At 38.5% G+C, this 27,380-nt stretch overlaps 1 protein-coding gene across 4 annotated transcripts in view; it reads left to right on the plus strand.

Annotated features, from left to right (window-relative positions):
* Positions 1-27,380, plus strand: part of VPS8 (VPS8 subunit of CORVET complex) — a 263,256-nt gene that overhangs the window by 78,898 nt on the left and 156,978 nt on the right. For all 4 annotated transcript variants that reach the window (XM_033211937.1, XM_033211939.1, XM_033211938.1 and 1 more), the window contains 6 exons: positions 3,728-3,950; positions 7,513-7,602; positions 9,859-9,910; positions 22,073-22,115; positions 23,541-23,613; positions 23,915-24,034. In XM_033211937.1, the coding sequence (XP_033067828.1) occupies positions 3,728-3,950; positions 7,513-7,602; positions 9,859-9,910; positions 22,073-22,115; positions 23,541-23,613; positions 23,915-24,034 (601 nt within the window). The remainder of the gene's footprint in view (positions 1-3,727; positions 3,951-7,512; positions 7,603-9,858; positions 9,911-22,072; positions 22,116-23,540; positions 23,614-23,914; positions 24,035-27,380) is intronic.

Consider the following 27,380-nt stretch of genomic DNA (forward strand, 5'->3'; position numbering starts at 1 on the left):
TAGTCTTTTAATTTCTTCCCTCATGTTGTTCAACATCAGGACTATTGTTTGAGAAACAAAAAGATCTTAATTATCAAGACTTGTGGAGGAACTGGATGTTTAAAATTTTATTAGGGTGGTGCAAAAGTAATTGTTAATTTCGTCATTAAAAGTAATGGCAAAAACTGCAATTTTGCAACAACCTAACATCAAAGCTAGGGGAGAAAAGGCCTTTTTAATTTTATTATAACTATATTGAGATATAATTCACATACCATAAAATTCACCCTTTTGAAGTATACAATTCAGTAGTTTTTTTTTTTTTTTTTTGAGACGGAGTCTTGCTCTGTCGCCCAGGCTGGAGTGCAGTGGCCGGATCTCAGCTCACTGCAAGCTCCGCCTCCCGGGTTTACGCCATTCTCCTGCCTCAGCCTCCCGAGTAGCTGGGACTACAGGCGCCCGCCACCTCGCCCGGCTAGTTTTTTGTATTTTTTAGTAGAGACGGGGTTTCACCGTATTAGCCAGGATGGTCTCGATCTCCTGACCTCATGATCCGCCCGTCTCGGCCTCCTAAAGTGCTGGGATTACAGGCTTGAGCCACCGCGCCCGGCACAATTCAGTAGTTTTTAGTATATTCACAGTTGTATAACTATCACCACATGCCTTTTTAAAGGAAATCTTTACAAACTGTGATACTTTTATCAGAAAATAGAGCATTTTAAACATAATTTCTTAAAATTCATTTGAATTTTGCTTTTGCTTTTATAAATAAGGAAACTAGCTCAAATCAACTTTGGATGTATTAAATACCGTTTGTATTTGGTGGAAATTTACTTATTTGGTTCTGGTTATATATTTAGTATGGATTGGCAAGTGGTAGGATTGATGCCCTTGTTCCCCTTCACATAATTCTAAATTTGTAATTTCTTATAACCAAAACTGTTCTTCACATTTTAAAAATAATGAAATTGATAATGTACAAAGTAAATTTAACAGTTGTCCTCTTTTTGAAGTTATAAATTATAAACTTCAAAAATATCTTTAATGTGAGTACTAGTATGAAGTGAAGTTTGTAGAAATATCTCTTTGGTCCTCTATTATTTATGATAGATTTTCTGTTAGACTGGCCATAGGGAGGCTAAGCTTGAAATGGTAAACATCAACTTTGAAGTCAGTCCTTCTAGGAAACAAAGATAGCACCCTGGAGAATAATGCCTAAATATAGAAAGAAATGTGAGAGCTAAAAATTTTTGTGTGTACTTGTCTTTTTTTTTTGAGATGGAGTTTCGCTCAGTTGCCCAGGCTGGAGTCGATCTCAGCTCACTGCAACCTCCATCTCCTGGGTTCAAGCGACTCTCCTGCCTCGGCTTCCTGAATAGCTGGGATTACAGGCGCGTGCTACCACACCCAGCTGATTTTTGTATTTTTAGTAGAGAAGGGGTTCCCCATGTTGGCCAGGCTGGTCTCAAACTCCTGACTTCAAGTGATCTGCCTGCCTCGGCCTCCCAAAGTGCTGGGATTACAGGCGTGAGCCACCACACCCGGCCTGGCCTGTATGTACTTTTCTATCTCCCCTCTTTCCTGATGAGCTAATAAATATTCCCCCAGAATGATGAGAATCTGTCGTTGAATATAAATTTTTATTTTATTTTAAAGTAGAGATGCAAGTAGGAGTTGCGAGTTGCTCAGCCTTATTTTTCTTTCTTCTTTATATTATAGCTTCTGATTGGTTAAGAAAGAAATGTGTGGTTTTGCATTTGTCTTACCAGCATCACATGCTATTTGACACAGGAGTGCCTCGTTAGTTAACTTTTGTAGCCTTTGTAGCCTTTGCTGAATTTTTAGCTCTTTTTAATTCTCTCCCCAAGGCTTTTTGTACTAAGCTAAAATATGTAATTATCTTTTTTAGCATATTCCTTTTAACAACACATTACAGAGTACAAGGACTAGCAAATCTGACAGTTTCTTTGAATCATTAGTTGTCTTGTTACTTTTTCTTTCTTACAGTAAAACCCCATTAATCTCTGTTTCTTCTGCTTGGCTAGTAATCAGTCATCACAAAAATATGATGAATTATTGATTCAAATGAAACTGACATGAAAATATTTTGATAAATATGAAATGAAGGGGAAAAATGATGTAAAAGTACATTTGTGCATTTGAGAAAAAAATAAATGGCTATGGATTTTCCCCAGAATATTGCAAATGCTGTTAATTGCAGGGTGACATGGAGTTCGGGTGCAGTTGTAGCCAGTCTGTTTTCCATCTGTCCCCTTCCACGACTTCAGATGAGTCAAAACCCCATCCTAGTCCTTTCAGTAGCTTCCTTGACGTTTGTGTGGGACTTGTCATGAAAGACCATACCTGTGAATAAACAAACCATTTATCACTTTCCACAATTGACACGATATGCGTATAAAGAAATTACACGTTTAGAAAAAAGTAAATAATCTCAACAGGTAAATAAAATTCACACAGTTTTTGTATTTTTAAAAAAATGGAATGAACAAAGAAGTGAATGATACAAGGCAATAACAATTTATAAATGAAAACATGAAAAATACTCAAATTTGCTGGTCATAAAAGAATTATTAAATTGTCAGGGGAGAAAAACCAAACTTGCAAATGTCATGCATTGACATGATTATACATTGCGGGTGGCAGTGTCAATTGATGCTGTGATGCTTTTCGAAGATAATTTCGTAGCACATTTCAAGTGCCACAGATTTTTTCATATCTTTTCACTTAAGATAAATTTCTAAAAGTTGAATGATTTAGGAATTAAGCCCTCCAAATGGGAAAGGCTTTGTATGGATGTTCATTGTAGTATCACTCAAAATACTAGAAATAAGTTATATATTCAACAGTACAGGAATACTTAAGTATATTCTGATTTTTCAGCATATTGAAATATTGTGTTAGACAAAATGATAATTTTAAAGAATAAATAGCAACTTAGAATAATGCCTATCATATAATGTATGAAAACAGAATTCAGAATTCTGTCTGTGGTCAATATAACTCAAATTATGGGTTATTTACAGAAATATGAAATAAACATTGTCAAGGTTGTTGACATTTAAAGTAATTTAAAACAATTTTTGTTTCTGCAACAAAATTGTTTCTAGGTTTATATTTAAAGTATTAAACACTTTTTTTTCTTTTTCTTCCATGAATAATCACTAGCCAAACATTTTGGGATGCAAAGGGTTATAGCTAGACAAAGAAGCATATTGGCTCTGCAGGTCAGCTAGGAATATTTAAATACCAGGAAGGAGGGAAGGATAAATCATGAGTAGTCCTTTTTTTTTTTTCCTGCTTCACGATGTCCATCCAATTATCTGTTCCCATGTCAGTGTTATCTTTAAGAAGCAATATGCCACAATAGACTGACACAGGATTTAGGCCGGAAGGCTGGGTTCAAATTCTGACTCTCTTGTTTGTTAGATATGTTACTGTTAGCAAACAATTTATCTTACCTCTTCTGATTTGTTAAAGAAGTGTTGGGAGGATTAATTGGGAATATATATATATATATACACACACACACACACACACGCACATATATATATACACACACACGCACACAAAGTTTTTGCAATATAAAGCTCTATGTGAATATTATTGCCATTTTAAATAAATTCATGAGTAAGTTGAAATAGGGAAAAAATGAGATATACTGTGGAGACTAAATGTAATGAATATTTGACATGTTCCTAAAAGTTTTTTCCCCCTCTTTCTGTTACAGGGATCTTTTATTTAGCCAGATGTATGATAAATTAAGTGAGAATTCAGTGGCCAAAGGAGTATTTTTGGAGTGCCTTGAGCCATATATTTTAAGTGATAAATTGGTGGGAATCACACCCCAAGTAATGAAAGACTTGATTGTTCATTTCCAAGATAAAAAATTAATGGAAAATGTAGAAGCTCTCATTGTACATATGGATATCACCAGCCTAGATATTCAGCAGGTGAGTTTATAGACAGTCTACTAACTTATGAAGTACACTTCATTCCTTTATTGATTACATTTACTTCACTGATCAGGCCAGACCCTGCCTTCTAAAAACCATAATTATTTATTGAGCACTTTTTAAGTAAGATGTATTATAAACTTATATTTGTCAATATATTTCCTAGGACTGTATTTAAGTGAAAGCTAAATTGTAAGTGCCTTGCAAGCCAGGGATTATGTTGTCTTCTGTCTCTTTCACATCCCCAATGGTACTTGGTGTAGAGTTTACGTTTAGAAGTTGCTCTATAAATGCTTGTTAACTGATCCCTCTTCATCAGTTTGTTCGTTCACTAATATAGTTTTCACTGAGCAAGTGAATTTCAACTATGGCTGCTTTCTCATGAATTATAAAATATTTGTACCTTGAAAAATATGATGCCATTTTTAAAAAGAGCTAGTATGTAAGTCCAGAGTTTTGAAATACAGAGCATGGTATAACAGGCAAGTTATAGAACTTTTTAGCATGAATAGCCAGCCATTGTTTGAGAAATACTTCCAGTGTATCTGAGGTTCTCACAATAAGTTATCTTAATTGAGTTTCTTGAAATAAGTTTCTTAATGGAGGTGCAGTATTTATTCTGGCCTAAGACATTTCACAATTTATTTTTCTTCTTCTTCTTCTTCTTTTTTTTGAGTCAGAGTCTCGCTCTGTTGCCCAGGCTGGAGTACAGTGGCGTCATCTTGGCTCACTGCAACCTCCTGGGTTGAAGCAATTCTTGTGCCTCAGCCTCCAGAGTAGCTGGGATTAAAGGCGCACACTTCCATGCCCAGCTAATTTTTGTATTTTTAGTAGAGATGGGGTTTCACCATGTTGGCCAGGCTGGTCTCAAACTTTTGACTTCAAGTGATTCGCCTGCCATGGCCTCCCAAGGTGCTGAGATTACAGGTGTGAGCCACTGAGCCTGGCCCACAATTTAATTATTTAATTCCATATTAGTCCTAGTAATGAGCATGTTACTCCTGCAAAGGTGCTAAGCCCTCTTGAGCTTGAATATGGAAGACTAACAAAAGTCTTAGAGCAAAAGTTTTTTGAAAGTGTGCAAAATCACATAGAAATTAAGGGTTTGGAAAAATGATTATTTTATTTCTGGAAGCTCTTTATGAGTGGCTATGAGTTTGCAAAGTAAAGCCAGATCCTGTTTTATACCTGCCTTTGTATAACATGAGTAATTTGGCATAGTCTTCATAGTCTGACAGTAGGTCTGATGATTTGAGAGCATGTTGTCCATCTAGTTTTGCCTACCTATCACATATAGGAAAAAAAATTTAGTTTCTTCTGTTTATAGCACTTTATAACATTTTCAGTCTTTCCCCAATACCATGTAAATATAGTCTTTTTAATGTTAAATAGCAATTTCGAAATCCTCCCCTCAGTTTCTTATGTCTCCATATAAAACCTTCTCTCCTTTTGCCTCGTAGGTTACTGCCCCATCTCACTCCTCCCAGTCACAGCCAAATGTCTTGAAAGCATTGTCTAGGTTTCTATTTTCATTTTTTTCCCCCACATCCTAACTCTTCAATCTTACTTTTACTAGAGTCAACAATGGCCTCTTTGTCCACTGCACCAAATGTAGTATTTACTCTTTTAACAGCATTTGTTCATTAATTCAAGAAGCATTTACTGAACGTCAGGCTCTGAGGATGCTTCAGTATCCCTAGTGAACAAGGCTTGCCCTCTCATAAAGCCTAAATTTTAGCAGAAAAGTTTGACAGTGAACGTATCAGTGTACAAAAATCCAGAAAGTATTTCAATACAAGTATTATGTTAAAAATCAAACCAGGAAATATGGTAGAGAGATAATGTGAGGCTACCTTAGATTGGTTAATTATAGATAGTCTTTTTGAGGAGGCAGCGTTGAGTCTTGGGAGCTAAATGATAAGAAGGAATCAGTAATGCAAAGGTCTTGGAAGAGAAGATTGTTACAGGTAAAAGCAACAGCTAATGTGGAAAAAAAAAAGGATTTTTGTCTTGGGTGTTCAAGTAGCAGAAAAGGAAGCAGATCTGGAGCTTGGTACAGAGGTAGATCTTGCAGGGCAAGGTATAGATCTTTCCATCTTATTCTAAGTGCTATGAAAAATCATTAGAAAAGTTTTAAGCATGAGCACCCTGTGTTTTAGGGGTAACAGAATGAGGGATGGGAGCCAAGTGCAGAGGAAGCAAAGAGACTAGTTGGGAAGTTGGTCCAGGAGGTGATTCTGGCCAGAAATGGTAACAGTGAGATGAAGAGAGGTGGCCTGATTTTGAATGTTTTGGAGATAGAATTGATTTGCTGATGAATTGGGATGTGAGAGTGTGGGAATGAGAGAATTTAAGGATGATGCCTAGTTTTTGGTTTGAGAAACAGGGTAAATAGTGAGTGATTCCTTTGAGAAGATTGCAAGACTAAGGCAGGTCTAAGTTTGAGAGACAAATCAGGAGTTCTGGTTGGCCATTTTATTTTGAGATTGCTACTAGACATTCAGGTGAAGATACCAAATTAAGTAGTTGGATATATGTACGGGTTAGAGGGAGGTTAGGGCTGAAGCTGTAAATGTGTTAGTCATCAGTGAAGAGATGCATGATCATGGTACTGGCTGAGAGAGGGTTAGAGAGTCGTAGAAGTCCAAGAACAGGCCTTCTCTAGAAAGACTCTCCCAGCACATCTCACTTCCATTTTCTCTCTTACCTCTCACTCCCGCTTGTCATTCTCCTTTGCTGACTTCTGCCCTTCTCCTCTTGCCACTGTTTATAGTATTATATAGCTGTCATAGGGACAGAATATAGAGTACTGTATACTCAAACTCATATCTAGTCCTCTTCCAAAATGTTTTCTCAAATTGATTTCTCTCCATCCTTAAGCACTTCCAGCTCACTTCCACATTAGGTCCTTCATCCTTACTCTTGCTTCTTCCTACAGAATTCCTAGCTTGCACTTCTGCTTGTGGCTCACATATAGGTCCCTCCTTAAATGTTGTTCCTTCAGGGGTGACTTTTTGAATACCCCAGACCAGTCAGGTTAATAGCACTTACCACATTTGTAAATAATGAATTATTTGTGTAATTGAGTATCTTCCCCAAGTCTTAACTCACATGCCATTTTGTACCCCTACCTCCTTTTGGTGGGCATCCAAGATCAATGTAAGTTCTATAAGGGTAGGGACAAAGTCTGGATTTATCTTATCTAACACTTTATTCCCAGTGCCTAGGAGAGGGTTTGAATATGTGTTCAATAAATATTTGTAGAACTATTGACCAAAGGTAAAATGAATATAGAAAGGGGGAGGATAGAGAAGAGACAAAATTAGACACTGTGAATGTCTTAAAGTAAGCATTGTACTATTAAAAGTAGTAATTTAACCTACAGCAGCTCTTACCCTTGCCTTGCATTGTGTTTGAGTCCTTGAATTTCAGTTTTTATCAGAGAAGAAACAAGAAATACTAGGGAAGAGAATTCAAGACCTTTTCCATTCTTAAAGCTTTAAGGAAAATAATTGTTGACTCTGAATTTTATGGACCAAGTGGCTTTTCCTTTTCACAGGTGGTTCTCATGTGTTGGGAAAATCGTTTATATGATGCTATGATCTATGTCTACAACAGAGGCATGAATGAATTTATTAGTCCCATGGAGGTAAGATACTTTCTGACTTGGATACATAATTAATTTTGTCTACTAACTTTTTTTCTCCTATTCTCCATTTGCTTTTAACAGTTTCTAGTTTTATCCAATTATTTAAAAATTCTTACAGATTTATTGACCTTGAACCCATTTTAGCTTGGGGCTTTTAGATAGTCTTTAATTTTATACCTTCTGCCATTGCTTGCTTTCTTATCTACATAAGTAGGTATTTAAATACCAGAGAACAATAGATAAAATTTAAATTAATGTTTGCTTGTTAGGCTTTACATGTTTTTCTCATAAGAATTTTTGATACTGTAGTAACTTTTCCTAAAGATACGAAAAATTTATTTTGTGTAACTATTTTATATAATCAATGTACTATTGAGTAATGCTATTTGTAGATATATTCTGCTGGGGAAGGCTCCTGAAAATGGTAGGAGGCCATTATTAATTGATCATTTTTTGCTTTTACTAACTCAGAATTTCATAGCATTCATTCTAATTTTTTATTCTCCTTACCAAGAGAATCTAAAAAACATTTGGACTTACTTTTGGAAAAACCAAACCCCATATCTGTTTTCTTATTTGTCTTAAGTTTGATGGCAGAATAGTGGAGAATGAGTTGTAGATACATGTAGTGCCCTCCTAGCCCAATGCTTTATTATAGTGTCCCTCAAAAAAATCAGGCCTCTGCCGAAGGCATCCATTTTGCTAATTTATTGCCATCCAAAACTATCTTCAGTATTAAGAAGTCAGCATTCTATGATAGTTCAGGCTTGTTTAAGCACGTTAAGTTTGGTAGGGTGAGTACCCCTCTAATTTATAACCCTTCAATTTTGGTTGCACTTCTCTTCTAGTTTCTAAAATTAGTCCCCCACCCCTCTACCTCTGGTTTTGGGGGTTTGGCCCTGATTGTCTGTAATGTCAAGTATTTTTTTTATCTTGAACACCTCTCAGCTGCTGCTTCATTAAGGTCCAGTAGTTCCCTGAAAAAGACTCGTCAGGTGCCTCCTCAGTGAAGTCCAGTGCCTCCCTGCATGCCACAACTAAGACACAATTCAGAAGAATTAATGTAGTTTCTAGTTTTGCTCAAATTAATCCCTCAAAACAGACTCTATTTTGATGCATTCTGCATTGACAAGATGATTGCTGTATTTTTGTTATGTTGCTTTTGAAATTTTTGTTTTGCATTGGTTTCGTATTCCTCATATTAATAAAATCTGGTTTGCATTTATACTGATACATCTCAAATGGAACACTGAGCTATTGAGGTTATCTTGTTTTGTGTTTGAAGTGTTTAAAGTTTAGCTATTTTACTACTTAAAGAGGTCTGAATTAAGAGAAAGTGTCCTGTCTCTTGAAATTGTCTAGATTTTTTAGAATGAAAGAGTGTCATCACATTTGAGATGACTACCATAGGAAACTTTCCTTTTTTCTAGTTTTGGCTAAGGTAAGAATAGGTGTCTTGAGTTGGGAGGAAAAACTTTTTATTTACCAATTTAGGTCCCAGAGGTGGGAGGTACAGGGAAAGGATTGAAGGCTTTGAATTAACTGACAATATACAGATTAACAGGAGAAAAGATAAGGATTATTTACATATGTGCAGGAACACTCAGTAATAAGCATCTCTGCTGAGTAACCAGAGGTAGAGGTTTATATACCAGCTTAACAAAAACGAGGGTAGCAGGTAGTTAGGTCTTCAGTGGGAAAGCATGGAAAGTTCTTTTGGGCTTTTTGATGCTAATGGACAGCTGAATTTGCATTTCCTGGTGCCAAGGATCCGTTTTTTCGCAAATAGGAATTTCCCTGTGAAGGGGGGTCCATGGCAGCTATATATTTGGGAGCCTCTGCTTAAGTTTAGATGGTATTTCTTTCTGTGGCTGCTGGTTAGGTATTTTCAGTTTAAAGTCATCTCTGTTACCACTTGAGCGGGATGTCCTTTCCCTTGCTTCGTACCTTTTAGAAGAATAAAGCTTTTAAGAACCAAAGGATACTTTATATCAAAATTATAATCTCAGGTAAGCCCTTTATGTAACTGGTATGTATTAAATGGGTTTTTTCGGTGAGGAATATGACAACAGTGATTGTTTCTCAGTGACCCTTCTAAACATTTCATGTACAGGTTAAAGGTTTTCATGTTTAATCCTAATGGTAAATGACTAATTCTGTCAGTGAATGGTGATGAATAGCATAAGATTCTTGATTATTTTTTAAATAATATCATTTGAGATGATGGTGATTGTTTTCCTCTTACTTTTAATGCAGAAACTTTTCAGAGTCATTGCTCCTCCTCTGAATGCTGGAAGAACGCTAACAGGTATTTATTTTCTAAGCCTTAATTTTTTGCTTTCCTGTATTTAAGGTATTATTTAAATGTTATACAATTCTCCAATTATATGTGTGTAGTGTAAATGTTGGTAATCATGTGCAATCATGTAACACCACCATAATCAAGCTGTAGAAGGAGCCATAGCCTCTCATACTAAAAAGTTACCTCCTTCCCCTTTGTACTTGATCCATCCCCCACAGCCCTGTTCTGGGCAGTCACTGATCTACTTTCTGTCACTACACTTCATGTGAATGGAATTATGTACTGTGTAATCTTTGGTGTTTTATTTCTTTCATTTAACTTGGATGAAGCATATTTTTGAGAGTCATCCATGTTGTTTTATGTATATTAATATTTTGTTGCCTTTTACCACTAAATGATATTCCATGGATTGAATATACCATAAGCTGTTTAATCACTCACCGCTTCATGGATATTTGAGTTGCTTTCAGTTTGGGACTACTATGAATAATATAATGCTGCTACAACATTTGTGGACAAGGTTTTTTTTTCTTTTTTCTTTTTTTTTGAGACGGAGTCTTGCTCTGCCGCCCAGGCTGGAGTGCATGGCCGGATCTCAGCTCACTGCAAGCCCCGCCTCCTGGGTTTACGCCATTCTCCTGCCTCAGCCTCCCAAGTAGCTGGGACTACAGGCGCCCGCCACGTCGCCCGGCTAGTTTTTTGTATTTTTTAGTAGAGACGGGGTTTCACCGTGTTAGCCAGGATGGTCTCGATCTCCTGACCTCGTGATCCACCTGTCTCGGCCTCCCAAAGTGCTGGGATTACAGGCTTGAGCCACCGCGCCCGGCCTTTTTTTTTTTTTAGTTAAACTTTTTGAGGTAATTGCATGCAGTTGTAAGAAATGGCACATAGAGATCCTAAATAGTCTTTACATAGTTTCCTCAATGATAGCATCTTGCAAAAAATAAAGTACAGTATCACAACTGGATATTCATATTTAATTCATATTGATAAAGTCAAGATACTGAAAATTTTCATTACCTCAAGTATCCCCCCTTGTTCTCTTACCCTCCATTCCTGACCACTAGTTGTAAGTTTCTGTGTGGACAAATGTGTTCATTTTCTCGGGCAAATACCTAAGGTTGGAATGGCTGGATTGTGTGGTAAATATGTTTTACTTCCTTTTTTTTTTTTTTTTTGATACGGAGTCTCGCTCTGTCGCCCGGGCTGGAGTGCAGTGGCTGGATCTCAGCTCACTGCAAGCTCCGCCTCCCGGGTTTACGCCATTCTCCTGCCTCAGCCTTCCGAGTAGCTGGGACTACAGGCGCCCGCCACCTCGCCCAGCTAGTTTTTTGTATTTTTTGGTAGAGACGGGGTTTCACCATGTTAGCCAGGATGGTCTCGATCTCCTGACCTCGTCATCCACCCGTCTCGGCCTCCCAAAGTGCTGGGATTACAGGCTTGAGCCACCGCGCCCAGCCAAATATATGTTTTACTTTCTAAGCTATTGCTATATGGTTTTTCAAATGCTGTACCATTCCTTATCAACAATATTTGAGAGTTCCAGTTTTTCCACATCCTTGCAAGCACTTGATACTGTCAGTGTTTTAAATCTTCTTAAAACTTTAGCCATTCTAATAAATAATGGTATTTCATTATGATTTTAATTTTTATTCTCTGATCATTAGTGATGTTAATCGTTTTTTCATGTGCTTGTTTAGCCATTCACATATCTTTTGTGACTCATCTGTTTAAATATTTAGTCCTTTTCCTTTTTTTAATTGGTGGAGATGACTTGGGGTTGTCTTCATATTATTGAATTATTAAGAGTTCCCAAGCTGGTCAGGTGTGGTGGTTCATGCCTGTAATCCCAGCATTTCTTTGGGAGGCCCAGGCAGGCGGATCACAAGGTCAGGAGTTCAAGACCAGCCTGGCAAATATGGTGAAACCCTGTTTCTACCAAAAATATAAAAATTGGCCAGGTGTGGTGGTGGGCACCTGTAGTCCCAGCTACTCAGGAGGCTGAGGCAGAAGAATTGCTTGAACGCGGGAGACAGAGGTTGCAGTGAGCTGAGATCACACCATTGCACTCCAGCCTGGGTGACAGAGCGAGAGTCTGTCAAAAAAAAAAAAAAAAAAACACAAGAGTTCCCAAGGTAGTGAGCTTACCATCAGAGTCTGGAAGGGTTTTTTGTGTAGTCTGGATGTAAGCCCTTTTCCAGTATGTTTGGCAAAAATTTTAACCCTCATCCATAGCTTGCTTTTTTGTTTTCTTAACCATGTTTTTCAAAGAGGAAAAATTTTTAATTTTCATGAAGTTCATCTTATTAATTTTTTTTGTCATTTAGGCTTTTGATATTCTGTTTAAGAAATCTTGGTTCAATCTAGTGACATAAATATTTTCTCCCACATTTTCTTGTAGAAATTTAATAGTTTTAACCTCTTGTATTTAGGTCTATAATTCATTTTGAGTTAATGTTTATAAATGATGCAAGGTGAAGTTCAAGGATTTTTTTTCCATACAGCTATCAATTGTTCCTGTAAGTCTTACCATTTATTGCTAAGATTATCTTATTTCCATTGAATTACCTTGACACCTTTATGAAAAGTCAAGTGACCGTGTAACTGTGGGCGTGTTTCTGTGCTCTCTTCAGTTCTATTGAGCTGTATGTCTATCTTTGTCCAGTAATACACTGTCTTGCTTCTTGTAACTTCATCGTAAGTCTGAAAATCACATATTTTAAGTCCTACAATATTGTTTTTCTTTTTCAAAATTGGCTTATCTAGTCCAGGTTCTTTGCCTTTCTATATAAATGTTAAAATCAGCTCATCAGTTTTTTTTAAAAAAGCTCGTTTGATTTTCTTTGAGATTGCATTGATGCTATCGATTAATTTGGAGAGAGAATTGCTATCTTAACACTGTAGAATTTTGTAATGTATGAATGTGATATGTTTTTCTATTTTTATCTTTTTAAAATTAGTTTTCTTTTAGAGACAGAGTCTCATTCTGTCAGTCAGGCTGGAGTACAGTGGTGCGATCATAGTTCATTGTAGCCTCAAACTTATGGGATCAAGTGATCCTCCTGCCTCAGCCTCCCAAGTAGCTGGTGCTACAGGCCACCATGCCCTGCTGAATTAAAAAAAAAAATTCTTAAGACAGGATCTTGCTATGTTGCCCAGGCTGGTCTTGAACTCCTGGCCTTGAGCAGTCCTCCCACCTCAGCCTCCCACGTAGCTGAGATTATAGGTGTGAGCCACTGTACCCAGGTTATTTTGGTCTTAAAGTCACTTTGCTTTCCACTTTTCTGCAGAAAAGGCAGCTGGGATTTTCATAAGGATTGCTTTGAATCTGTATATCAATTTTATTACTATACTAATATTACCAAATCTTTCACGTCATGAACACAGCACATCTTTTCATTTTTTTTAGGTCTTCATTACTTTTTTTTCAATGATATTTTGCAGTTTTTAATGTATAGGTCATATACTTCTTTTCCTCTTCCTAAATATTTTATTCACCTTGATGCTCTTATAAATGGAATTGTTTTCTTAATTTTATTTTCAGGGTATTAATTGCTAGTGTGAAATAGAATGTTAATTGCTAGTGTGATTTTTGTATATTGACCTTGTATCTTACATCCTTGCTGTATTCATTTATTAGTTCTAATTTTTAAAGCTAATTTCTTAGAACTTGCTAAGGAAAATATAGATTATGTCATCTGCAAGTAAAAATAATTATACTTTTTTCTTTCTAATCTAGATGGCTTTGTTTTTATTCCCTAATTGGGCCGGCTACACCCAGTAACACAGTGTTGAACAAAAGTGGCAAGAATGGATGTCTTATTTTCTTGATATTAGGTGGAAAGCACTCAATATTTCATCATTAAATTTGATGTAGATAGTCTTACCCATTCGATGAAGTTTTCTTTACCCAGTTTGAGTGTTTCTAACATGAAAGACTGTTGGATTTAACAGATGCTTTTTCTGCATCTGTTAAGATTATCTTGTGGATTTTGTCCTTTATTTTATTGATATGATCTATTTAATTCTGTATGTTAAGCCAACCTTGCATTCTTGGGATAAATCTCACTTGGTATATAATCTTTTACCTATGTTGCTGGATTCAGTTTGCTACTATTTCTCAAGGATTTGTGTGTCTATATTCATAAGAGATACTGTTCTACAGTTTTGTTTTCTTTTGATATCTTGTTATCAAAAGAATACCAGTGTTGTTATTAGTGTGTCTTGGTATGTTTGCCTCATAGAATGAGTTGGGAAGTATTCTTTCTTATTTTTTGGAAGAGTTTGTGAAGGATTAGTGTTAACTTTTTTAATGTTTGGTAGAATTCAATATGAAGCCATGTGTGCCTGGGCTTTTCTTTATTGAAAGTTTTTAAATTATTAGTTGTTTTGGTCTGTTTTGTGCTGCTGTAACAGAATACCTAAGACTGGGTAAGACAAACTTATGTCTTACAGTTCTGGTGGCTGAGAAGTCCAAAATCCAGGTGCTGACACCTGGTGTCTCATGAAGGCCTTCTTGCTGTGTCCTCATGTGGTGGAATTTGGAAGGGCAAGTGGGAACAAACACTGCATCCTCACTTGGCAGAAGAGTGGAAAAATAGTGAACCCAGTCCATCAAGCCCTTTTTTACTGCAGCATTAATCCATTCGTGAGGGTGGAACCCTCATGACTTAAACACCTCCCCAAAGGCCCCCACCTCCCAGCATTGTTGCACTGGGGATGAAGTTTGCAACACATGAATTGGGTGCCACATTCAGACCATAGTACTAGTTTAGTTTTCTTTGTTTGTTGGAGTTTACTCAGATTATCTGTTTCTTTTTGTGTGTTTCAGTAGTTTTAGTAGTTTTAAAATTTCTAGACATTTGACCATTTCATCTGCATTATCTAATATGTAGGCATATAGTTGTTTATAGCTTTGTCGCCCGGGCTGGAGTGCAGTGGCCGGATCTCAGCTCACTGCAAGCTCCGCCTCCCGGGTTCACGCCATTCTCCTGCCTCAGCCTCCCGAGTAGCTGGGACTACAGGCGCCAGCCACCTCGCCCAGCTAGCTTTTTTTGTATTTTTTAGTAGAGACAGGGTTTCACCGTGTTAGCCAGGATGGTCTCGAACTCCTGACCTCGTGATCCGCCCGTCTCGGCCTCCCAAAGTGCTGGGATTACAGGCTTGAGCCACCGCGCCCAGCCAATTCCTTTTTTTTCTGTAAGGTTGGTAGCGATGTCTCTTTCATTACTAATTTTTGTAATTTGACTCTTCTCTCTTTTTTTAGTTTGCCTAAAAGTTTGTCAGTTTTGTTGATCTTTTCATAGAACCAATTTTGATATCATGCATTCAACTTTAGTCTATTATTTGCTTTCTTCAGCTCTTTGGGTTAGAAGCTGTTTAGGTAGAAGCTCATATTGTTGATTTCAGGTCTTTGTTGTTTTGTTGTTGTTGTTTTAATTAGGTGTTTACAGCTACAAATATTCCTCTAAGCAATATGTTTTGGTATGTCATCTTCATTTTCATTCATCCTAAAGTATTTTATAATTTCTCTTGTCATGTCTTGACTGGTGATTTAGAAGTGTGTTGTCTAATTTCCACCTATGTGAGAATTTCTCACATTGCCTTCTCATATTGATTTCTACTTTTTTTGTGGTCAGAAAATGTACTTTTTATGATTTCTATCTTTTAAGAATTTGTTGACACTTTATGACCTCACATAAGGTCTGTTCTGGAGAATGTTCTATGTGCACTTGAGCATAGTAATATGTTGAATGTCTTCTGTTGTTGGGTAGAGTGTTACATAGATGTCTGTAGGGAAATTTAAACTTTCCCTCTGAAACTTTGAGTCTAAGTCTGTTGAAATGAATTAATAATAGATTAGTGGGTAGAAAAAGGCATATACTTTTGTTAACATGCATAAACATGGGGTAATTGAAGGATTATGATGACTTGAAAACCCAAGGAGGTACAGATGCATCCTTTCTTATGGGGTAGAAGGGAGATGGGGAAATAGGCAGTTCTTTTAAGGGGTTGAAAATGATTATTAGGGGAATGAATGGACCTGGGAGACAGAAGTTAACTTGTAAAGGATCGTCTTTGGAATTTGAATGATCCAACAATATTTGGATCGTTGTTGAGAGCAGACATTATCTTGTGAAAAAGCTTGTAGAGGTGCGATTGTATTCCTTAGGTTTCTTTTCCTCAATAGATAAAGAGATTTCAGGAAAGGGATGGAAGGCAATTAATTGTGTTTTCTTTGGAGGGTCCAGTCTTAAGGTAGATCACATAATGTCAGAGTAGAGCCTGTTAACTCAAAATATCTTTAACCTGTTAAAGTTACTGAGCCCTGTTAACTCAGGCCTCAGTCTGTTTAGAAAGTTTATCTTGCCAAGGTTAAGGATGCACCCGTGACACAGCCTCAGGGTCCTAACGACACATGTCCGAGATGGGCAGCTTGCTTTTATACATTTTAGGAAGACATGAGACATCCATCGATATGTTTAAGGTGTACATTGGTTCAGTCTGGTAAGGCAGGACAACTCGAATGAGGGCTTCCAGGTTAGAAGTAGGTCAGAGACAAAAGGTTGCATTCTTTTGAGTCCTTGATCAGCCTTCCACTGAATACACAATTTAGTCTGGCTCAGTAAATCTCCATTTTTACATAAACAATAGGGCAGAGGAAGCAATTAGATATGCATTTGTCTCAGGTGAGCCTCAAAGGGATGACTTTGAGTTCTGTCTGTCCTTTGTCCACAAGGAGTTTCCTTGTGGGTAAATTGTGAGGGAGGTATGTAGCTTCTTATCTTTGTAGCTGTCTTATTTAGGGATAGAATGGGATCAGGTTTGCCTGACATTAGTTCCCAGCTTGACTTTTCCCTTTGGCTTAGTGATTTTGGGGTCGCAAGATTTATTTTCCTTTCACAGGTCTCTCCCAGCATATGCTGACCTTGAAGGACCCTTAATTTAAAATAATCTGCATACCATGGTGCCATATTTTGGGGTGAAATTCTCTGGACTTCTTGTTAGGTCTGTTTGCTTATAGTTTTGTTCAAGTCTTGTATTTCCTGTTCATCTTCTACTGATTGTTCTATCTGTTTTTGAAAGTGGGATATTGAAGTCTCCAAATATTGTTGAATTGTACCTCTCTCACTTTAATCCTATCAGTTCTTGCTTCATTTTATCTTGGAATTTTCAGTTCTTTGGCAGGCAGTTTAGAATTCTGCTGTAGCCTTCCCTTCCTGCTTGCACAGAGCTGCAAAGTCAGCCATGGATTATAAATTAGGGCCTTTGAGAATTTCCCTGGGTATATGCAAAGCCCTTTATATGCACACATCCTTTTAGAATTCCAGGAATATGTTAGAACTTTTCAAAAGCCCCCGCAGATCTCCCGTTCTCCAGTTTTTCCTTTTAAGGTTTTTGGTGCACCACTTATTAGTCCCAACTACTAACACTGTCTCAGCCCACTGTAATGTTGAACAATGGCACTGACTGTTTCCACAAATGTCCTGGGGATAGTGCTGTTCCCACAGAATGAGTTCTGAATTAGGGCAAAAAAAGATAAGCCCTGAAAATGGAGCTTTTAAGTAAGCTGCCAGATAGGTCAAGTAGTGACAATTCTCTGAGGATGGGGCATTTGAGGGGCTACAAGATTGACACAGGAATTTTCTCTTGGCCCTTTGCCGGATGTGTAGCAGGGGCGCCCTGTCTACTTGGCCTGCTGCGCTCAGCCCCTTGTGGGAGGGAGCATATGAGCAAGCAAGTGTGGGATCTGGCTGGCCACTCCAAGCGCTGACACAGGAGCAAGCTCCGTGTGAGGCCCGTGGCCTTGAGGGGAATGTAGCAGCACCCAGACAAGGGTGCCCACGACTCTGAAGCCCCAGATGGGGTTGTTAGTGTGCTAATTAGCTCTTTTAGTTTTACCATCCACAGCCTGATGGACGGCAGCATGTTAGCAATTGGTCGGCCCCTGGCTCCATTGTGTGGGGTGGCTGCCTTTTGCCAGTGAAGGCAAAAGGTCAGTATAACAGCCTTTCTAGGTACCTGCACTTGGTGGCTCCCTAGCTCTTGTCCAGCCTCCAAGAAGAATGAGGATACGCTAACAATTGAAGAGTGAGCAAGGTGGGGAGTTTTATTGAGTGATGAAATGGCTTTCTGCAGAGAGGGGATGCGGGGGTGGTCCCGCTACCCGAAGGCGGGAAAGTCCCCTCAATGTGGTGAGTCTGGGGCTACTATGGGCTCAGAATAGGGGAGGGGCAGGCCATAGCAGTATTGGAAAAGGCAACATTTGGTTGGTTAAAAGGCATTATTCAGAAAGAATCAACTGGGAGAGATGTGCAAACAGAAACAGAAGTTCTTACTCCAGGTTGCAGATTTCATCCGGACCAGTAATCTGGTCTTTCAGCCTTCAGGCTGTTTTTTGGCTTGAAGGTGGGGTTTCACGAGGGACCCACCCCTATCTGCCTAGGCATTTGGCTGCCTCCTGTCGCTATCAAACCCATTGTGTTCTACTTGTTTTCACAGCTGCCCAAGTTGTAAGGCAATATTGATTTTCAAAACTACAGTAGAGCTGGAGAAAGGGAGATGGCAATACATAAAGTTAAAACTAAAATTAACTGGTCTTCCTGAGATTCAGGCATTTTTCTGAATAAATATTCCTCATAAATTATGGCAAATTTTTAGTTAATTTCAAGAGTTCTGAAAAAGCCGATTTGACAGTTTTTACCAGTATTTGTACTGCTTTTATGGAGGAGATTTTTGCAGGTGCTTACTCCACCACTTCTGAGGTCTGTTTCTCTGGGTTTTGACTGTTCTGTTTGGTCTTTTTTCCCCTCTGTTTTTCACCTTGGATGATTTCTATTCTCTTCCTTCAGATTCATTTGCTCTTCACTCCTTCATATCAATTCAACTGTTAAATCTGCTCAGTGATTTTTTATTTTCAACAGTTATATTTTTCAGTCTAATTTCCATTTAGTTCTTTTTTCTGTTTTCTCTGCTGCAACTCTTCATTTATCTGTTGAAATTTTCATGCACTGAAACCATTTCTTTTGCTTAAGGATAATTATAATAGTGCTTTAAAATCTTTGCTTGTTCTCATATTTTGTTCATCTCAGGATTGGATTCGATTCACTTTTAAGAAAAATATGTTTTATTTCATGGTTTTTCATGTTGGGTAATTTTGGACTGTATCTGGATATTATGAATGTTACATCGTGTGAAGAGTATAGGTTCTCCAGTGAATATTTTTCTCCATTGTTCTATCAGGTATTTTTCACCACAGAGTATTGTTTTCCATTGTTTTATCTGATAATTTTCTTCTTGGTGGGCTTGAACTGCAAACTCTCTCTCTTGTGCAGCTCCAGTCTCTCCTAAGGTCATTTCTGGATGGCTGATCTGCTTTGATTCTGATCCACATGCATGGTTCAGGGGTCAGTCAGTGATGAGGGTAGACAGAGTTTGGGGATCCTTCCTCTTTCTCGTTCCTTTGCAAGATTCTCCTAATTTTTAAACTGTGTATGTTTCTTAACTTCACGTTTCCCTTGCCAGAAAGATTGTTGCTTTTTCCGTGATGGCCTCCAGCTCTGCTGTGCTTGCCACACAGACAGCACTTAGACCTGCGCCAAAAGCCACAGAGGTGGTAATTTACTTGTACAGCTAACTCCCGATCTCCGCTTCTCCAAGTGAAGGAACTCTCCACCAGAGCCCATGTGCTTCTCTCCTCACTCCAAAACCTTCAGAGAGGGAGCTCCATTCTTGATCCTGGTGTTTTGTCTTTGACTAAGCTGCTTTGAGTCTTTTTCCTGCATGCTGGTTTAGTAAATGGATCCACTCCAGGTGTGGGCAGACAATTTGGGGATCTCCTCTTTGATTCTTTCACTTTTGGGATTCCCCAACTCCCTTCCATATTCATGGTTTCCTGACCTCACTTTTCCGATCCCCCGCCCCCACCCCCGTGCCAGGGAGATTAGGGCCTTTCCATGCCTCCCTGTGTGTCCGATCCCCCACGCCCACACCTGTGCCAGGAAGGTTAGGGGCCTTTCCATGCCCCCTTATGTGTGCAGTTCAGAGTACGCTTACTCAGGGACAGGCCAGAAGGAAGAACAGTGTGACTGCCTGTCTCTCCTCCCCTAGATGAGGCTGAAGTCCCCACCAGCTCATGCTTGTGCTCACTCCCCAGTAACTCATTAGTAACTTCAGGTAGTTCCTTTCTGTATGATGTCCAGGTTTTGTCATTTTTTTACTATAAGGGTGGAGGTGGGGGAGTCATTTTATAGTCTTAACTTCCTGTACCTAATAGTAGCCTTGAACCTAATCTTTTTGAAGCAAAGTTGAAAATTGCCTTTTGCATCTATATCTACCAGAAATGAAAGTGGAGAATTAAAATGTCTGAATGGAAGTGATGATCTTTTATAATGAAAAGTTGTCTAAAAGAAGATATTGGGAAGAGAAAGGTTGTAGAAAATTAAGTACTATGTCAGTTCATTTCAGCATACAATTTACTAATTACCTACTTATGTGCCAGACACTATACTCGATGCTAGAAATACAGAAATGTCACAGACTCTGCTCATAAGAAGCTCACAGTAGTGGAATAATGGAGATGGGTAGGTTAAACAAATACATTTAACTCTCGCTAGGAATATCATGAGCTAAATATATTCTACCTGAGATTTCCAGCAAGAAAGATGTGTAAATCAAAAAATGTCTGAGAACAAGTCTCAAGCAGTTTAGAGGCTTATTTTACCATGGTTGAGGACACACTGGGAGAAAGAGACACAAGCTACAGTAGGGTCTTCAGCTTGTGCTTTTTCCACAGAGGATTTCGAGAACTTCAGTGTTTAAAGATTAGAGAGGGGGCAAGAGGGAAAAGAGGAACACTTAATTATGTATTTGTCTCATGCTCAGTAAATCTGCATTTTACAGAAGGTAAAGTAAACATAGAATAGGGGAAGAAGTCAAATATGCATTTGTCTTGGGATGGGCTGAGGAATAATTTCTAGTCTTATCTTTGTCCAGTGCCTGTGAACATCAGCTATTAATTTACATTGTCAGGGTAAGGGAGGCCAGCTGGGGAGACATGGCCTTCTATCTTGCAGCAATCTGTTTAGGAACCAAAGGGAGCCAGGTTTTTTGTTTGTTTGTTTTTGTTTTTGTTTTTTACATAACTCAGTTCCGAAGCTTAACTTTTCCTTTTGGCATAGTAAGTTTGGGGTCCTGAGACTTTATTTTTCTTTCACTGGTGTTTGTCTAGTTAGCCAATAACTAGACAAACTGTCTTGTTATGCCATGCAGGTGATGATCACCATGTGTCATACTAGTTGATTTGAATCAAATAACGTTTGGAACAGAAGCAAAATGTAATTATTCATACATTTGGAGCAATTCAAGTTTACATACACTAACAACATTGCAGATTTTGAGTATTTGTGAAAGATTACTGATAAAGGCATACACTTGCTTGCATTATGTCCAGGATTCATATATCAAAAATAGAAACTATAGCTCTTCATTATTGCCAACCACAGATTCCCATCATCTGTGCGTTATGGGCGTTCCCAGTCACTTCACCCTGTTGATGCTCCTGCTCTATTCTGTGTTGCCCTTGACCCCTTGGCTTCAAACTTTGTCATATTATCTTTCTGATTTCTTTAGTCAGAGAACAGGCTCGCATCACAAGATGGCAGAATCTTACATTTTTGTGTAACTTAGAATAGAAAGGGCCCTAAAGATCATTTAGTTTAATTCTGTTACTTTAAACATTTGGGAACAATGGCCTTTTCAGCCCTAGAGCACTGTGGGTGGTGAAAGTCCATATTACAAATAAGACAGTATGGTTATGCCTTAATATTAATTAATTGGTTCTGATGTATAGTTCATCAACTCATTGCCTGCCCTACACCTTCCCTTGGTCCCAAGTGAGTGGTTAGGCCAACAATACATAGATCTCTATCCTCAGATCTATTCCTTCTACATCTGTCTTTGAATAGCTTATATTGGTCTTATCTGTGACAAGAATCTGATGGAAACTCAAAAGCTAATAAAGTAGTCTTATCTTAACTTCCTGTTATTTGGGAATATATTTACCTCACTGTAAATGCCAAGTTTTATTTTTTTGTTTCTACATAAAGATTATTTTTCTGAAAAGGTTTTGAGAGAAAATTGCTGAAGATACTTCTCTTTCTATTTTAGATGAACAAGTTGTTATGGGCAATAAGCTTCTTGTATATATTAGGTAAGATCATTTTACTTATCCATCTACATGTATGTTCTTTCTATATTTCTCCTATATTTTTAGAGATACTGTGATCTCTTATCTATATAGTATTTTTCATTTTTCACAATTCTTTTATGTAGAGCAGTGGTTCTCAACCATGGATGATTCTGCCTCCTACTCCCTGGAGATGTTTGGCAACATCTAGAGACATTTTTGGTTGTTATAACTGGGGCTAGAGAAGGGGTGCTACTGGTATCTAGTGGGCAGAGGCCAAGGATGCTGCTAAGCAGCATACAGTGCACACAGTAGTCCCCACAACAAAGAATTATCTGGCCCGAAATATCAGTAGGGCTGAGGTTGAGAAACTTTGGTGTTGAAACCCGGGTTTTTTACGTTTACTAGTGACAACTATGTGGGATGTGTGTTGTGTCTGTATATGAGGACAAGAGACTTGTTCAGATCATGAAAAAGTAACAGAGGTAAAACTAGAATGTTTATCCTCTGACTTCTGGAGCAGGGTTCATTCCAGTAGACTGTGCCAGCTCAGAATTGAGCCCTGATAGAACTTTTAGGTAGACGGCTATTTGTCAGGAAGGTGGCAGAACCTAGCAGAACATCATTTTAGCTCATATCTAACGTCAGAGTTAACTTTGAAACCTGTTTCACACTTGTTACATTGATTTTTTAGTGTGAAAGAAATGTGCATTTACTTAGTGCTTTATCATCTGTACCTTAAACTCTTCAAAATATGCTGTTGTCCAGTTGTCTCCAATCTAACACTGAAAATTGTAGTTCAAAAAGATTTAAAATTTGCCCCCTCCCCACCTCCAAAAATAGAAAGAAGGTAGACATGTTCAGATGACATTTGTAGTAATTCAACTCACAAGGCAAGTCTTTGGCCATGAAGAAGGTTTGATTTGGAGGTAAAACTGTAGGGTGAATTTCTCTTCAGATTCTAACTCTCCCTGGTTTGTCCTGTCGCATTTTCCAGACATTTAGCCTAGCTCTTTCCCCATCTTTAATACTATCGTTAGAGACCCTGGTTTAACAGTATCTGAAAATGCCAGGCTTCTAACAGGTTTATCGTAGTATAATGGTGCCATTAGGCACCATCTTTCTAGACGCTGGGTATGAGGCCTTTAGAAGTCTGTCTTCATTCCTTCTTGTCCCTTTAATAGAGCATTGGTTTTTCTTAGGAAACATATGAAGAAATGAAAGCTCCTACTCAAGTCACAGGATGCATTACCTCACCCCCCCATCTGTTGCCCACATTTTCTAAACTGGGTGTCATCTTGACCTGCTTTGGAACTTGACCTAACTGACAAAAGCTGAGCCTACTTAACAAATGAAACTAGTATCTCAAGTTTGAGAAACAATGTGTTACTCGCTTGAAAGTTACCTGCTTTACAAGTCACCAGATCCATTCTCATTCTTTTCTTCCAGCTGTTGTCTAGCAGGTCGTGCCTATCCCCTTGGTGACATCCCTGAAGATCTTGTTCCCTTGGTTAAAAACCAGGTTGGTACTATTTTCATAGCCTTTTGACTGTTCTCTGTCTCTTGTTAAGATGCACTGAAGACAAATTGCAGTTGAGGCTTTGACGTGGGTCAGGAGCTATCGCCTGTTACAGGAGAGAACTTACACACTATTACTAAAGTCAATAATTAGAGCTGAGAGAGAATTTAAGAGAGAACTTAAAATATAGTAGCAATTTAAACTGAATTCAGCCTGCCTTTATTTTATCCAAAGGGGAATCACTGCTTCAGCAGGATACTTTGTAAGGTGAGAAAATAATCAACATTTTTTTTCCAACTTGCAGGTTTTTGAATTTCTAATTCGCCTGCATTCAGCAGAGGCTTCTCCTGAGGAAGAAATCTATCCTTACATTCGGACTTTGCTACATTTTGACACAAGAGAATTTCTCAATGTATTGGCACTGGTAAGAGATAGTCTTATTTTGAGGTGTTTTCAAAGAAGACAGAGCAATAATTTTTTGGTGGGGCGCGGTGGCTCAATGCCTATAATCCCAACACTTTGGCAGGCCGAGGCGGGCAGATCACCTGAGGTCAGGAGTTCCAGACCAGCCTGGCCAACATGGCAAAACCCCATCTCTACTAATAATACAAAACTTAGCCGGGCATGGTGGCGGGCGCCTGTAATCCCGGCTACTTAGGAGGCTGAGGCATGAGAATTGCTTGAACCTGGGAGCCGGAGGTTGCAGTGAGCTGAGATTGTGTCATTGCACTCCAGCCTGGGCTACAAAGAGGGACTCTGTCTCAAAAAAAGAAAAAAAAAGCAATATTTTTTAATAGAAAAATCATAATTATTCTGCAGGTATAGATTTTATGCACTAGCAGTAAGTCAGGGTTTCAAATGTTTAATTTTGTTGTGCCACCCGTTTTTTTTCTTTAGTTCCTTGCCTTCCTCCCTTCTTCCCCTCTTCCTTCCTCCCTCCTTCTATCCCTCCCTCCTTCCCTCCCTCTCTCCTTCTCTCTTTTTTCTCCCTCTCTCTCTCACACACACTCATCAAAAAGTTAAGGAGAACTGAGTTAGATGTAGTGCATCTTTGATTTCATAAATTATATTGCCTGGCATACTAAATATGGAAGGGAGATGTTGAAGGAGATGTAGTAGTGATGATAGTAAAAATAGCTGGAGTTGAAATGGAACATGGAAGCTTTTTGCTGAAAAAACACCCTTATACATGTTCAATTAGGGATGAACATGTACATTTTGGGTGAGCCAGGTTGTCTGTGAAAATGCCTCTGAGGAACAATTAGATAAAACATAATGTATCTTCCGAATTAAATAGTATTGTTGTAGTTTTTTGAAAAGCTTTTGATGTTATGGAAAATGCTTATAGCGTTTAGCAAAAGTAGCAGGCACACAAATATGCAAAACACACATATACACAGTATTTGGAGAAAAAAAGGACGGAAATACACCTAAATATTAATAGTGATTCACTCTGTGAGATGAAGCAAATTTCCCTAATAAGCATATACTACTTTTTTAAATTGAATTATATAAATATAATAAACTATTATATTAAAACGGTAAGTACTCATGAGAAGGTTATTATCATTTGAATTAGTTTAATTTGAAAATCTGACATCAGAAGTAATAACTTTAATTGCATAGAACGAAGGGAAGGAGAAACTTAGAAGTCAGATCTAGTTGGTTTAGGAAATTTTAAATGTCCAGAGGGGAACATAAAGGTAGTTGGTGACTGGCACATAGGAAAAAAAGAAACAGGAAGTGATGGGGGAGGAGGTTTAGAAAGAGTGTTAGAGAAAACCAAGAACTTAATGTAATTTTTATTTCTTTAAGGGCTGTGGTAGCACCGAAACACATGTGGAATTATGCTGATGTCTGAATTATGACACTGGGATTTATAGTAAGGCTGCAAAACAGTCTCTGATTTGGTTGACAAAAATTTGAGTGCATGGCGTATCCCACGTACTATCCTCATTAGGGCATGCAGCCTTGGTCAACAAGATATAAACTCTGCTTTTGTGGAGGAAGAGGATCCAGACTTGTAGATAAATAATTATAGCACAGTGTAATACATGCCTTAGGGGAAGTACAGGATGCTATAGGAACACTTAATGAGGGGCACCTAATGGAGCGTTAGGGAATGTTTCTTAGATAAAATGGTGTCTACACTGAGTCTGAATAGAAGTTAGTCAGGGGAAGGGTAGGAAAAAATATTGTAGGCAGAGGGCTGAATATGTAAAAAGGCCTGGAAATGAGACAGAGCAACGAGTATTCAAGTAATTGAAAAAAATTCAATATAGCTGCATCTTTTAAGTATAAGGAGAAGTGCAGAGAGAAACAAATCCAGAGAGGTAGGCAGATAACGAGTCTTGTAACCTGCAGTAAAAAATCTGGACTTCCTTCCCTTCCTTCCTCCCCTCCCTCCCTCCCTCCTTCCCTCCCTCCCTCCCTCCCTCTCCTCCTTCCCTTCCTTCCCTCCCTCCTTCCCTTCCTTCCCTCCCTTCCCTCCCTCCCTCCTTCCCTCTCTCCCTTCCTCCTTCCCTCCCTCCCTCCTTCCTCCTTCCCTCATTTTTGAGGCAGAGCTTCGCTCTTGTCTCCCAGGCTGGAGTGCAATGGCATGGTCTTGGTTCACTGCAACCTCTGCCTCCCAGGTTCAAGTGATTTTCCTGTCTCAGCCTCCCCAGTAGCCAGGATCATAGATGCGCATCACCATGCCTGGCTAATTTTTGTATTTTTAGTAGAGACAGGGTTTCACCATGTTGGCCAAGATGGTCTGGAACTCCTGACCTCAGGTGATCTGCCCACCTTGATCTCCCAAAGTGCTGGGATTACAGGCGTAAGCCACCACACCTGGCCATAATTTGGACTTTATACTACAGCAATTGGTAGCCATTGAAGCCTTTTAGGAAGGAAAATATATTAATTTTATACTTTAAAAACATTCCCTCTGACTCTTGTGTCTTAGTCAGTTTGAGCTGCTATAACAAAATGCCATAGATTAGGTGGCTCACAAACAACAGAAATGGATTTCTCACAGTTCTAGAGTCTGGGAAGTCCAAGATCAAGGTGCTGGCAGATTCTGTTGGTTTAGGCACACCTCCGAAAGGCTTACCTCCTAAAACCATCACATTGGTGATAGGTTCTCAACATGAATTTGGAGGCATACAAATGGATTGAAATGAGATAAGATGGAGGCAGGGAGATCCGTTAGTAAATTCTGTAGTAATCTAAATAGAAGATAATGGTGGCTTAAATTAGGGCAGTGACAGTGGGGATACGGAGATGTGAAAGGATTTGAAAGATATTTTAAGAGGCAAATCAGCCCATAAAGAAGAAGAATCTGTGATGGAGGCCATATGTAGCCCCAAAGCCAGAAATATTTACTGTCTGGCTCTTTACAGAGAATATTGACCCCTGGATTAGGAGTTAGCTTGCTATCATTATTTTACAGAAACCCCATAGTAATTTGTAAAGTACTACAGAAATAATTTTTAATGTCCAAATGCACAGATGACTTACAACTTGGGTTTTAGGTCTACCTTTGTACTTCAGAAACTGTAATTCTCCATTAGGACATCTTTGCATATTAGTCCTCTAGTAAACACCCATAGTTAAAAGCATTTTTGTGGGATGATAATGGTCTAACAATGTGCCATTTTGGTGGCAGATGTTAACTGCCACCAAAATAGTCATGAAGCATATCATAATATTCACACCGTAGTGTATTACCACTTAATTATGTTCACAGAATCAAACTATCAGTGTCTGTTTCAAAGGAGTGACTACAT

The sequence above is a fragment of the Trachypithecus francoisi genome, unplaced genomic scaffold, assembly GCF_009764315.1.
Source record: "Trachypithecus francoisi isolate TF-2019V2 unplaced genomic scaffold, Tfra_2.0 Lachesis_group0, whole genome shotgun sequence".
NCBI lineage: Eukaryota > Metazoa > Chordata > Mammalia > Primates > Cercopithecidae > Trachypithecus > Trachypithecus francoisi.